The sequence below is a fragment of the Chiloscyllium plagiosum genome, chromosome 16 (genome assembly GCF_004010195.1).
Source record: "Chiloscyllium plagiosum isolate BGI_BamShark_2017 chromosome 16, ASM401019v2, whole genome shotgun sequence".
Classification (NCBI taxonomy): domain Eukaryota; kingdom Metazoa; phylum Chordata; class Chondrichthyes; order Orectolobiformes; family Hemiscylliidae; genus Chiloscyllium; species Chiloscyllium plagiosum.
Genome location: NC_057725.1, coordinates 42,285,955 through 42,299,241, shown reverse-complemented (window position 1 = coordinate 42,299,241; position 13,287 = coordinate 42,285,955). Strand labels below are relative to the sequence as shown.

Genomic DNA, 13,287 nt, shown 5'->3' with positions numbered 1-13,287 from the left:
CAATCTATCTGGCCCCAGTGATTGATCCACCTTCAAGGATGCCAGTCCTGCTGGTATTTCCTCTTACATTATTGTGTGTATCATTTCACAGGCCTCTAACTAGAAAGTTGACATAATTCTTGTTGGTGAAGATAGTGTACAATTTCAATTACTTATTTCTCCTACTTCTATGCTCACTAGGTGGGAATGGCAGCAATCCTGAGCTTACTCCTTAGGAGGTCCTGCAATTCATCTCCTACCTCGCTCCCTAAAACCTGCTTTCAGGATCTCATCCCTATTCCTACATTAATCACAATTTCTTGCTGTTCGCCCACCACCTGAAGAATGCCCTGCACTGCTGCCTCGCAGCGCCAGAGACCCGGGTTCAATTCCCGACTCAGGCGACTGACTGTGAGGAGTTTGCACGTTCTCCCCATGTCTGCGTGGGTTTCCTCCGGGTGCTCCGGTTTCCTCCCACAGTCCAAAGATGTGCAGGGTCAGGTGAATTGGCCATACTAAATTGCCCGTAGTGTTAGGTAAGGGGTAAATGTAGGGGTATGGGTGGGTTTCGCTTCGGCGGGTCGGTGTGGACTTGTTGGGCCGAAGGGCCTGTTTCCACACTGTAATCTAATCTAATCTAATCTAATCTACTCTGATATCCTTGACCCTAGCACTGGAGAGGCAACATTCCATCTTAGAGTTTAAATGGCTGCAGACATGACTCCATCTGTTCTGCTAATTAACAAATTCCCTAACACTACTTTTCTCCCTTGCTTCTTCTTCCTGTATTGCAGAGCAACGTTTGGTGCTACAAATGTGTCACTGCCTGAAAAAGTCAATATCCTCTTCAATATCAAAACCATAAACTGATTAGCAAGCAGCACCACAGAGTAGTCCTGCGCCATCTGTCTGATTCTCTTAGACTGCGCAGCAGTCTCCCATTCTCTTCCTGCTTCCAACATACTCAAACTGCAGTGTGAATAACTGAGTGCGCTAGTCAACGACCTTCAGCCTTGCAGGTATGCCACAGCGAGTCCAGCTGTCACTCAAACTCTAAAACCTGGAATACAAGTTTCTGCAGTCAATGTCACTTCCTGTATAAGGAGACTTCTCGGTCACTGCTAGAGTTCACAACTTCCCACATATTATAGAACATACAAGTGAGCTACTCAACACATCTTAGTTTTAGTTTACCTAGAAGTTTAGATTAGAACATAGAACATTCCAGTGTAGTACAGGCCCTGCGGCCCTCGATGTTGCACTGACCTGTGGAACCAATCTGAAAACAATCTATCCTGCACTATTCCATTTTCATCCACATGTTTATCCAATTACCATTTAAATGCCCTTTAAGTTGGCAAGTCTACTACTGTTTCAAGCTCCTACTATTCTCAGAGTGAAAAATTACCTCCAAACATCTGTCCTACATCTATCACCCCTCAATTTAAAGATATGTCCCCTTGTACTAGCCATCACCATCCAAGGAAAAAGGCTCTCATTGTCCAATCTATCTAACCCTCTGATTATCTTCTATGTCTCAAGTCACCTCTCAACCTTCTTCTAACGAAAACAGCTTAAAGACCCTCAGCCTTTCCTCGTAAGACCTTCCCTCCACACTAAGCGACATCCCAGTAAATCTCCTCTGAACACATTCCAAAGCTTCCACATCCTTCCTATAATACTGTAACCAGAACTATATGCAATACTAGAAGTGTGGCTGCACCAGAGTTTTGTACAGCTGCAGCATGACCTCTTGGCTCTGAAAATCAATCCCTCTACCAATAAAAGCTAACACACTATATACCTCTTAAAAATCTTTTCAACCTAGGTGGCAACTTTCAGGGATTGATGTACATGGACAGAGATCTCTCTGCTCATCTGCACTACCAAGAATCTTACCATTAGCCAAGTACTCTGCATTCCCGTTGCTCCTTCCAAAGAGAATCACCTCACACTTTTCCACATTAGACTCCATTTGCCACCTTCAGCCCAGCTCTGCAGCTTATCCCTCTGTAACCTGTAATATCCTTCAGCAATATCCACAACTCCACCGACCTTAATGTCATCTGCAAATTTACTAACCCATTCTTCTATGCCCTCCCCTAGGTCATTTATAAAACTGACAAACAGTAACGGCCCCAAAACAGATCCTTGCTGTACACCACTAGTAACTGAACTCCAGGATGAATATTTCTCATCAACCACTATCCTGTCTTCTTTCAGCTAGCCAATTTCTGATCCAGATCGCTAAATCACCCCCAATCCCATGCCTCTGTATTTTATGCAATAGCCTGTGGGGAGCCTTATCAAATGCCTTACTGAAATCCATATACACCACATTAACTGCTTTACCCATATCCACCTGTTTGGTCACCATCTCAAAAGAACTACCCTTCACAAAACTGTGTTGACCATCTCTAATCAACTTATTCCTCCCTCGATGATTATAAATCCTCTCTTACATTCTTTTCCAACACTTTACCCACAACTAAAGTAAGGCTCATTGGTTTATAATTACGAGGGTTCTCTCTACTCCCTTCTTGAACAAAGGGGCAACATTCACTATCCTCCAGTCTTCTGGCACTATTCCTATAGACAATGATAACACAAAGATCAAAGCCAAAGGCTCTGCAATCTTCTCCCTGGCTTCCCAGAGAATGCTGGGAGAAATCCCATCTGGCCCAGGGGACTTACTATTTTCACACTCTCCAGAATTGCTAACACCTCCTCGTAAACCTCAATCCCATCTAGTCTAATAGCCTGTATTGCAGTATTCTCAACATTTTCTTTTTGGAAAGTCAAAGACCACATAACAACTACCCTTGTTTCTTTCACTCTTATCCAAAATCATCTTTGCGATCCTTTTCTTTACATCTCGAACTATTCGGAGGTCTACACAAAACTCCCCAACAGGGTGACCTCTCCTTTCCTGTTTCTAACCTAATCCTCAAACGCCCTTTCTGCCACCATAATACTGTCCTTGATTAACAATGTTACACCTCCCCCTCTTTTACCATCTTCTCAGTTCTTCCTGAAACATCTAAAACCCGGAACCTGCAACAACCATTCCTGCCCCTACTCGATCCATGTCTCTGAAATGACCACAACATCAAAGTCCCAGGTACCAAACCTTGCTGCAAGTTCAACCACCTTATTCCAGATGCTCCTGGTGTTGAAGTAGATACACTTCAATCCACCTTCCTGCTTGCCAGTGAACTCTTGCGACCTTGAAACCTCATTTCTGACCTTACTACTCAACCTCCTGGACAGTGGAACTACAATTTAGGTTCCCATCTCCCTGCTGAATTAGTTTAAACCCTCGAAGAGCATTAGCAAATTCTGGCCCACTATATTGGTACCCTTCTGGTTCAGTTGTAGACCATCTGTTTATAGAGGTTCCATCTACCCCAGAATGAGTCCCAATTATCCAGGTATCTGAAACACTCCCTCCTGCACCATCCCTGTAGCCACGTGTTCAACAGGAGGAAACATCTTTTTCAAATCCACTTTGTCATGATGACTCAGGGTCTTGTTTGTTTTGATCAAGTCATTTCTTCTAAACTGCAGTAAATACAATAGGCTAGATCAATTGATATAGAAATTGATAAAGAGGAGTATTGGATAGGCTGCCTTGATTTCCTAGTTAATAAACCACTAGGACTGCAAGAGATAAGCAATCATTGCGTAGTTCACTTAATCTTGGTAGTGGGTAATGTTCTTTGCATATATTTTCCTTTAGGAATCTTCACCTTTAAAGACTCCAGGTGCTGCCTACATCCAAGGATTGAACTCTGCCTACCAATCAGGCTGGGTGTGCAGACACTACACCAATGAAAGCAGTTGTTCTGCTGTAGTATTCGTTTTATAACTTATAATGTATTTCACTGCTTTAAATATGCTAAGACAACGGTAATGAATCCCCCAAGGAGTGATTGATTCTTAGAACAATATCAACAATATAACAGAGGAGCTTTTAAATGATATTTGGGACAACATTGAAAGTCACATGGAAAATGGAGAAAATCCAGCATGAATTGAGTTAGGGCAAACAATGCTTAATTAATTTGACGAGTCTTTTTATGATGTAACAAAGAGTGGATGACAGTTAATTATTTGATCTGCTATATGTGGACTTCCAAAATAAATTTAAATGATGCGCCATAAAGCAGGCTTGCTAGTAAAGTTACAGCTCGTGGAATAAGGCAGGAATTGGAGTTGATGGAGTGACAGCAAATGAGTGGTGGTGAACATTCGTTTTTCAAACTGAAGGAAGCTAAATGGTGGGGGGGAAATCTCTCAAGAGAGTGTTTGGTCAACTGCTTTTCCTGATACACATTACTGATCTGGACCTGGGTGTTCAAGGTACAACTTCAAAACTTGCAAATGAGAAATCTGGAAATACCACAAATTGCGAGGAGGACAATGTTAAATTTCAAAAAGGCATATGTGGGATGGGCAGACCAGCAGATGAATTTTAAAGAGGGTGAATTAACTTATTTCAGCTGGAAAGATGAAGAGAGGATGTTGTAAAGAGGATGTTTTTTAAGTTGTAAGCTAATTGGGAAAAGGACTGTTTTAAAAAAAAATCACGGTTTATATAAAGGATTACTGCATTTATTAAAAGGTTACTGACACAGACTAAATGCTGTTTGCTCAAGCAGAGGAGGCTTAGTTGCAAATGCACTGAAACCAGGGAGTGAGCATAAAATTAGATTCAACCAGCAAGGAGCAGCTGATTTGTCTGTGCAGTGGTGACCAATTCTCAAAGACAACAACCTTTGCCCTGGCAAAAAACTTTGATTCTCTAAGTAGGTGAACACATTGGGGATGTGAATGCTTGGTCAGAAGCCACCGAACCTCCACAAGGTGCTGCCATATTTAAAAAAGCTGAAAAACGTGTTGCTGGAAAAGTACAGCAGGTCAGGCAGCAAAGGAGCAGGAGAATCGACGTTTCGGGCATAAGCCCTTCTTATGCCCGAAACGTCGATTCTCCTGCTTTTCCAGCGACACATTTTTCAGCTCTGATCTCCAGCATCTGCAGTCCTCACTTTCTCCATATAAAAACAAAGCTCAAGACTGAAGAAAGCCAGTTAATTTCTCACCAGTTGCTGAAGGCAATGGCTTTTGCCCATTAAATCAGAGAATTTTTAAGTGAGAACCAGTCAATCTGTGAAAGTGAGTCCCAGCACCGGAGAAGGAAGATCAAGGAGGACTGAATCCTGACAAGCCAAAATGATCATTTCAGTAAGCCTTCCCAGTTGTTCTCTCTGCCCATAACACTCCTTTTGTGTACTTTTATAAAATATTTACCTTTTATGATGACTCAGAATAGTGAAATCAGATTTCCAGTGCGCTATTCCAGTGGATCAATGTACAAAACAATTTAGAAAAACATGCAAGTACAGGTACTGTTGATGGACTAGTAATTTAGAATTCCAGACTAATGCCATGTTCCAGTACAACCATGACAACTAGAATTTAAACTCAATTAATAATAACATAGAATGTAAAGCTAGGCCTAGTGATAGTTGGAAAAAACTCGTCTGGTTCAGTAATATCCTTTATGGAAGGAAATTTGCTCTACTTTCCTGGTCTGGCCCTATATTTTGATTCTTAACATCCCTCTCAAATGGCCAAGCAAACCATTAATTTCAAATGCAAGTAAGGATTAGCAACAAATGTTGGCCTTATCAGCAAATTCCAAATAATCAACAAAATAAAGGATATAATTTTGAGTGCAGGAGCAGAGGGACTTGAAATCACTGAAGATAGTGAGGCAGGTTGACTGTGTGGTTAATAAAGCTTACAGGGTCCTAGGCTTTATGAATAGGAACAGAGTATGAAAGCAAATAAATTATGATAAATTTGCAAAAACAATTATGCCTTTATAACACAACCATTCTATGATTACTTACTAATACCACATTTTTCAGTTTACAGATACTTTACGCATAGACTTTTCTCTTAAATTTTAGAACATTTTTAAAAGTCTTAGCAATTCAACACCTGCAAGAAGAATTACCTTCAGGATGTGTTAGGTTATTGTGATGGGGATCCACTGGATCTGCACTGGTTTCCATTTCAACAGGGGAACTACTTCTCAAAGGATCCTTTGAGCTGAATCAAAAAATGTTTAGTTTATTTCAATTTACAGGCATCATAGTGCACTATTTACTCATTGCATACACCTTTACACAACTTGTGATATTACAAACATGAATCTGTATTTGTATATTGGGCTCGACAACATTTGGACTGCATGGTATAGGAATCCATCCTGGCCCCAGTCCTTGAGAATTCTTGGTGCAATTTTCTTTTGGAGGGATGCAATTTCTAACTTCTCACCGACATGAATGTCGCTAACAGCAAATAAAAATCAAAATACTCCAGTAAAGTAGGATTTGATCAGTAAAGGAATGCAACAGAAGCTGAATCCACACCATCAGTTTTGCAACTCAGGGCATGCGGAGATATTTCCCAATAGCACTACTGACTTGCTGTAGCTATATACAAATTGCAGATGGAGGTTCAGAACCCTAGCATTGCCAACCTGGAGCGAGGAGGAGGAATGCTTTTGTTTATTCCTGTTCTTGGAAGAAACAATACTTCCTGGTTATGCACCCAAGAAATAAAAATCATGGCAGAACTTTGGGGACAGCAGTAGTGACAATATTTACTGCTGATCAAGAACAAAAAAGTTAACAAGGATCTAGTAATCCATATGCATGGATTTTCCTTGTGTGATATTAGTTGGAGTCTGATGCAAAATCAAGGCTGTGCCCAGGTGAAGGAGCCTCTTGAGGTACTTTAGGTACTCTCAAAAGGGGAAAGTATTAATTATCCTTCAGATGTTAATTTGGAAATTATTTTAATCTCAATAAAACAATTAAGCCAGCAGAAATAAATAACATTTAACCGTTTGATTAAAAATCTGATTACTTTTAAAGAAAATTAACACTATGCAAACATAAAAATATTGTTGCAAGATCAGGTTTTTTTTGACAGTAATCAAACTTATTGCATCACTAAAGCCTCTTTACACCTCTTTAAAGAACATATATTTTTCAGTGCGACAAACATTATAAAATGAACAAGTTCTCAAGTTTAGAGATTTCTAAAGATAGAGCTTTTCTGTAAAGAGTTAACATTTGAGAACTATGAAGGCTCTCAGGTCTTGAAATGTTAACTCTGTTTCCCTCTGCACAGGTAGTGCCTGACCTGCTGAGTTTCGCGAGCAATTTTTGTTTTTGTTTGTTTTGTATCTCCAGCTGCGTTTTATTTTATTGCCTTGGAAGAAACCTGTGACCCCTTAATGGACCAATGAAGCAGAGAGTGAGGCCAAAGAAACTCTCATACAGTATTTGCTTGGAGCCATTCACCAAGCTCAGAGCTTGGAGAAATGCTGGGCTAGTACCAGCTTGTGAAGCTAGCCATATGGAGCCAAGCTGAAATTAAGGCTGAGTAGTGTTGGTGTGTAGTCTCCAAAATCCAGGATCACAGTACTGATTAGAAGTGTAAACTACAGTATGTGAGCAGTTATTGAGGCATTGCACCACTGTGGCTTTGAGACAGTTCTAATGCCAGGTCTTCAAGAGAAATGAACTGGAAAGCCCTTGTAAAGTTTAAATGAGATTTAGTGACCCACTGTGTCATCAACCTCTTGCTGAGAAATCCAAAAGATCTCTCATGACTACATCTGTTATCTGACATGTGTTCTGTGGGGTTTGACACCACAATTTATCTGTTACCCAGGTTTAATATTTAGAATCCGTAGAGAGTGGAAACAGGCCATTTGGTCCAGCAAGTCCACACCGACCCTCTGAATAGTAACCCACCCAGATCCGTTCCCCTACTACCTACATTTACCCCTAACCTACACATCCCGGAATACTATAGGCAATTTAGCATGGCCAGTTCACCTAACCTGTACACAGACACAGGGAGAATGTGCAAACTCCACAAAGACAGTCATCCGAGGCTGGAATCGAACCCGGGTCTTTGATGCTGAGAGGCAGCAGTGGTAACCGCTAAGCTACCATGCCGCCCCCAATTAATCTGAGGTCTATCTCAGATTAATTCTGGATGTTCAAATAAAATGTAAATTGTACGACTGTTCTAAGTTTGCCTTGTTCAAACCTGCCAAATCTTGTGGTTTTGTTTTCTTTTAAGACCTAGGTGTCTCACATTCTGACTTCTTTTAACAAAAAATAGAACTGGTCTCAAGTCAAACTATAACATAATTTTGCTGGTCTGGTCTGGTAAGAGATTGCACTTTTGCTATCATTTTCATTTCATAACCTGCCTCCAAAGAGAAACAGTGCAAAATGGTCCCCTGACAACACCTGATTGTTACATCAATTAAGGGACAGATTCTTTTACAACTGGTCTTGGATTGTAACTGGAGTTTGTAAGTACTTTCAAACATCTGCATCTTCATGTAGTTAATTTAAATAAATTATCTTCTTTTATTTTAACGTTCAAGAAACTTTCTGAAATTTTCTCTAACAGTACCAGCAGAGAAATGTAGCACAAATCATGTTTATCACAATGGTACAAGGCAGGTTAGACAAAGTCTTGGCAAATGAGGTTGAATTTCTTTCAATAAATATTACAGCACACAGTAAAGGAGCAGGAATTGGTAAAAGAACAAAAACAAAATCAAAAGTAATTTCAGAAGATTATACAAGCATGCAAGAAGTTTAATTGTAAAATACTACAGAAGGAATTTCAGGGCCTGAGATTTTATGCTTATAACTGACCTCCAAAAGTATATTGAAGCAAAGCACTAATACAACTCACTACAGAATTTTTAGATATTCAGAACTAATTACCTTAACGGAGATGAAAAATCAGAAAACATAGCCCATCCAGTTTCTTGTGGCACTGAGTCACCCGAACTCCACAAGGTAGCTTCATTAGAATTTGCTGTAGTTATATTTGCTGTTTCCATAGGCACTTCAAAGTTTGCAGTCCATCCTGGGGCTGTAAAATCAATTCAACATTTACCAATCTTTTGCTTTAAACAATCCATGGCAATCATTACTTGAATTCATACAAAAAAAGACGTTTCCAAGACTTTATAAATAAAGCCTTTGGGTAGCTGTTTTTGGAATTAACAACTACTTAGTTAAAGATATTAAAGTCAAGTCACCATAGTACCAGAGGACCAGGCTGCTCTCTCATTAGAGAGAGAGGACTAGTGTTGGTTTAACCGGAGGGTCATTATGCCTCAGGCAAGGGAAGAGGTTGAGGAGGGTCCTTCATGGTAACCTCAGGCAGTACGGGAATTGAACCAGTGTTGATGGCATCACTCTGCATTTCAAACTAGCCAACTGAGGTCACCAGATCACAATTTTTAAAAATTCATATAACAAATAATTAGTTTATAGTCTAAACCAAATTTCTTAGCTCCGATTTTCTACTACATTCGTTGGACTTGCACCATTCGCAACTCAAGCCAGATACTTAACAGAAATAGGAAGATCAACAATTTCAAAGTAGTGTTAAACAGACTTGTTTCGGGACTGAGATTTCTTGGGCTTCCCGCAAGATTGTTTCTTCAGATCTCTCCAACAATCTAACAGGTTTAGACTTTGAATTTAATACAGGATTCACCAGCATCTCAAGTACAACTATTTCAGGTCAGAACTCTCCTATTTCTAATATTCTTTAATACTATGGAGTCTTGCATCTACACATCTCTCTATCTTTCTCCACTGCCCTTCAAGCTCGTCTCCAATATACCACTAACAAAACAATACAGGTAACTGTGCCAGAGATCTCTTAACAATGCCATGTTGACACAAACAGTCAATTCACTTAGTTCTTTATTAACAGGAAAAGACAAAGTTTCCAGTATTGTACCTAAGTGTCAATTGCTTATCATGTAATTTAGCAGGTTTATGATTACAGGGAATGATGGAGTCAAATCTTGTCCTTATTTATGTGTTTCCAATAAAGGGCATAAGACTCAAAATAGAACTAAAGATTTTTTAAAAACAACTGCACCACCTCTATCATCATCCAAGATTTGCTAATATGGTACAGATTATGCACCAGACCTGGAATGTTTCTAATGAAGAGAGTGTGATATAACATTCAAGCTATTCTGTTCATTGTCACTATTCAACAGTTCAATGGCAACAAATTTGTTCCAACACCTCAGTGACACTGGTGTCAATCCAATCCATGTTTATTATTTCTTCATTATGTTGTTTCCTAGATCGAGAACTTAACAGAAATAAAGCTATGTTCCAGCTCACACAAATTTATACAATCAGAAAGGCCCACAGGGAGAATAGAAATAACTTCATTGTTGATATTAAGTGAAAGTATTTATCTAGTATCCCAGAGGTTCCAAAGTATGTATAACTAGTGCACCAGGGAATGGTTGCTACAGATATTGGCAAAATAAAACAGTTATTTTGTTTTCCTCGAAGATTTCAACCTACTGCGAATCCTCTTACAAGGATGCCTTCCTTGAAGAAGCTCTCTGCCTCTCATTCCTGAAGAAGGGCCTGTGCCCGAAACGTCGAATCTCCTGTTCCCTGGATGCTGCCTGACCTGCTGTGCTGTTCCAGCAATAAAGTTTCAACAAAATAAAACAGTTCCCTCAACTAATAAAACCTGGTCATATGAGTAAAAACAAAAAAACAGTTTTATTCCACAACAAGTTCCTCACACAGTTCAAATTCACTGAGGTAATATTGTATATTAAAGCATCTCCATGGTAAAAAGTGAGAACCTTTATGATTTACAAAAGTGATTTTATAAAGCCAGAAAAGCTAATATCAAATATTTAAGCTCACAACTCACAGTTCTTTTTAAAAATCAACCATAATTCAAGTGTTTGTTACTTGCCATCATTTGTGTCCACTTCCATTCTATCATCTGGACAGGCCCCAGGTACAAATGAATTATTCCGTTTATCCACATCTTCATCTTCAGAATCTGTACTTTCTTCACTGTCTGTACTTCCTGAACTTCTGCACAAAACAGAAAATGGAGGGATTGTCAATTATAAGAACAGTTATAACTACTGCAGTTTTTTTTTTTGGAAACTAACTTGGGAAAGGTTGGGTCGGGGTAGGGGAAGGGGGGAGCGAGAACCATAAAAGCAGCAGTTGGGGAAGGGGGCAGTGGCTGTTTCTTTTTTGGGAGGGGGGGGGGGGAGAAGAGGCAGCATGCAGGGACACAGTAAAGAGCATGAGAGGCATCAGCCAGGGCAAGCCAGAAGAGCCAGCAGCTGGGCGAAGGGGGTAGAGCCCAAAAGGCAGCAGGCAGGAAGAGCCCGAGAGGGAGCAGCTGGGGGAAGCCAGCAGCCGGGGGAGGCAGGGGAAGCCAGAAGAGCCAGCAGCCAGGGGAAGAGGGAAGAGCCCGAGAGGCAGCGGCCGGGGGAAGCCAGCAGCTGGGGGAGGCAGGTAGAGCCCAAGAGGCAGCAGTCGGGGGGAAGCGGGAAGAGCCCAAGAGGCAGCAGCCGGGGGAAGAGCTAGAAAGGCAGAGGCTGGGTCAGCGGCTACAGGAAGGGCAGAGAGAGCTAGAAAAGGCCGCAGTTGGAGAGAAGGAGAAAGAACTAGAAAAGCAGTGGCTAGAGGAAAGGGGAAACAGCTAGAAAGGTGCCAGCTGGGGAGGAGGAGGAAGAGCAAGAAAGGCAGCAGCTGGGGTGAGCGAGGGAGAAGTGAATCACGGTGTAGCCCTGTTAACATACCTGTGTCGATTTTGTGCATCTTGAGAAAATGTTATATCCTTTTCGTCCCAAATATCTTCTTCATCAGAACCACTATCATCAAATTGTTGAATCCTCTCTTTACAGCATGCCTCAAATAGAGCTACATTAGCCTGTACCAAGATGGCAAAATGTCAAAGGTTTCCAACAAAGGCACCAAAATGCTTTCAAGCAACCTCCATTTCTCAGATTGATATTCTCCCATTTCTGTTCCCAAGATAAACTCAAACTGAATTTGTCATAAAAGTATAAAAATATGGTGACATAACTGGATATTTTGGGGAGGGACTGGATCTGATGATAAATCATCACTAGAACATAATACTTTCAGTTCCACTGAAACAGTCTTTGAAAACTGTGTGGCAGGCACTTGCAAATATTATCACACTCATAGGAATTCACAGTTTCCAAAGGGAATAATGTTTAAATTTCAGAAAATATATCAATATAGCAGAGTGAAACTGGGTAAGTCATCAAATACAAAATAAACATATAGAAATTGTCCTAGTGAACAACCTATGAAGATATTCTAGTGAGTTTAACCTAAGCTTAGCCAAGTAGGAATACAGCTCTATTACAATGAAGGTTTTAGCAAGTTTTCATTTCAAACACATCACTGAAATATGGCACAATGACCACTTTTAAAATTTTCAAACTCTACATTTGCAATTTTATAAAAATACCTGCAGCACTGATGCTTTCTGAAGGCCCACACATGCCAGAGATTGTTCATTCTATGGATACCTCAAAGTAATTTCTCCTTGATGACAGATTATATTTGTTAAATGACTAACTTGCCTATAAAACCCAGTGAAACAATTTCAGAGATTATGTTCATAACTTCTGAAATACTTATTTTGACTAACTGTTTATTGTAGCCAACATAAATTCAAACATTATCCTTTCATTTAGAAACCTGATTTACAGCATACCCAACCTCACTTCATGATAGTGGTGAGGAACAAAGAGTTTATTCTTGTTTGTTTGTTCTTGAATATACCCAATTTGCTCCAAGACATGGAATCATCTGTCACCGAGTAACTAAATTAGGAATAGCAGTCAAGGTGGCCTCACAACGGAGACACTTCTGTTTAGATTCCATTGAATCTTACAACCAAGATCTCATACCGTACCAGAATGCACTATTTAATTAAGGATTTAAATGTAATACAATACTACCAAACTAATTTATTTAGTCAATTTAAAGACATAGTTAATTATCAGTTATGGGAAGGAAGATGCTGCAACAAAGAATAAAAATGTCCATTTGGAGTAAGCTAATGACAATAAATTGAAGAGGGATCTGACCTGGGTAAACTGGAGCAAAAGACTTGGCGCAAATATAATGGAGCAACTATTAGCCTTGAAGGAGGAGATGCTCATGTAGTCTACGTACATGACCACAAGGGGAGTGGAGGTGGGGATGGTGGAGGGAAGCAGAAACGGAGACAAATAGCATGTCAGCTTGGCAAATGGAAGATCAGGCTAAATGTAAAAGGTACAGAGAACAATTGAAAAAGGAAATCAGTGGGGAAAATAAAGGAAATTTAAAAGTATTTTATAGACAGACAGTCATTTTCCTG

The 13,287-nt window shown here is 40.1% G+C and overlaps 1 protein-coding gene across 1 annotated transcript in view; it reads right to left on the bottom strand.

Annotated features, from left to right (window-relative positions):
• The window catches only part of ppp6r3 (protein phosphatase 6, regulatory subunit 3), a 133,607-nt gene that overhangs the window by 25,376 nt on the left and 94,944 nt on the right, over nt 1–13,287 (bottom strand). Inside the window, exons 18-21 of the mRNA XM_043706412.1 lie at nt 11,687–11,817; nt 10,840–10,964; nt 8,811–8,961; nt 6,002–6,096 (exon numbers count right to left, since the gene is read on the bottom strand). Of these exons, the coding sequence (XP_043562347.1) occupies nt 6,002–6,096; nt 8,811–8,961; nt 10,840–10,964; nt 11,687–11,817 (502 nt within the window). The remainder of the gene's footprint in view (nt 1–6,001; nt 6,097–8,810; nt 8,962–10,839; nt 10,965–11,686; nt 11,818–13,287) is intronic.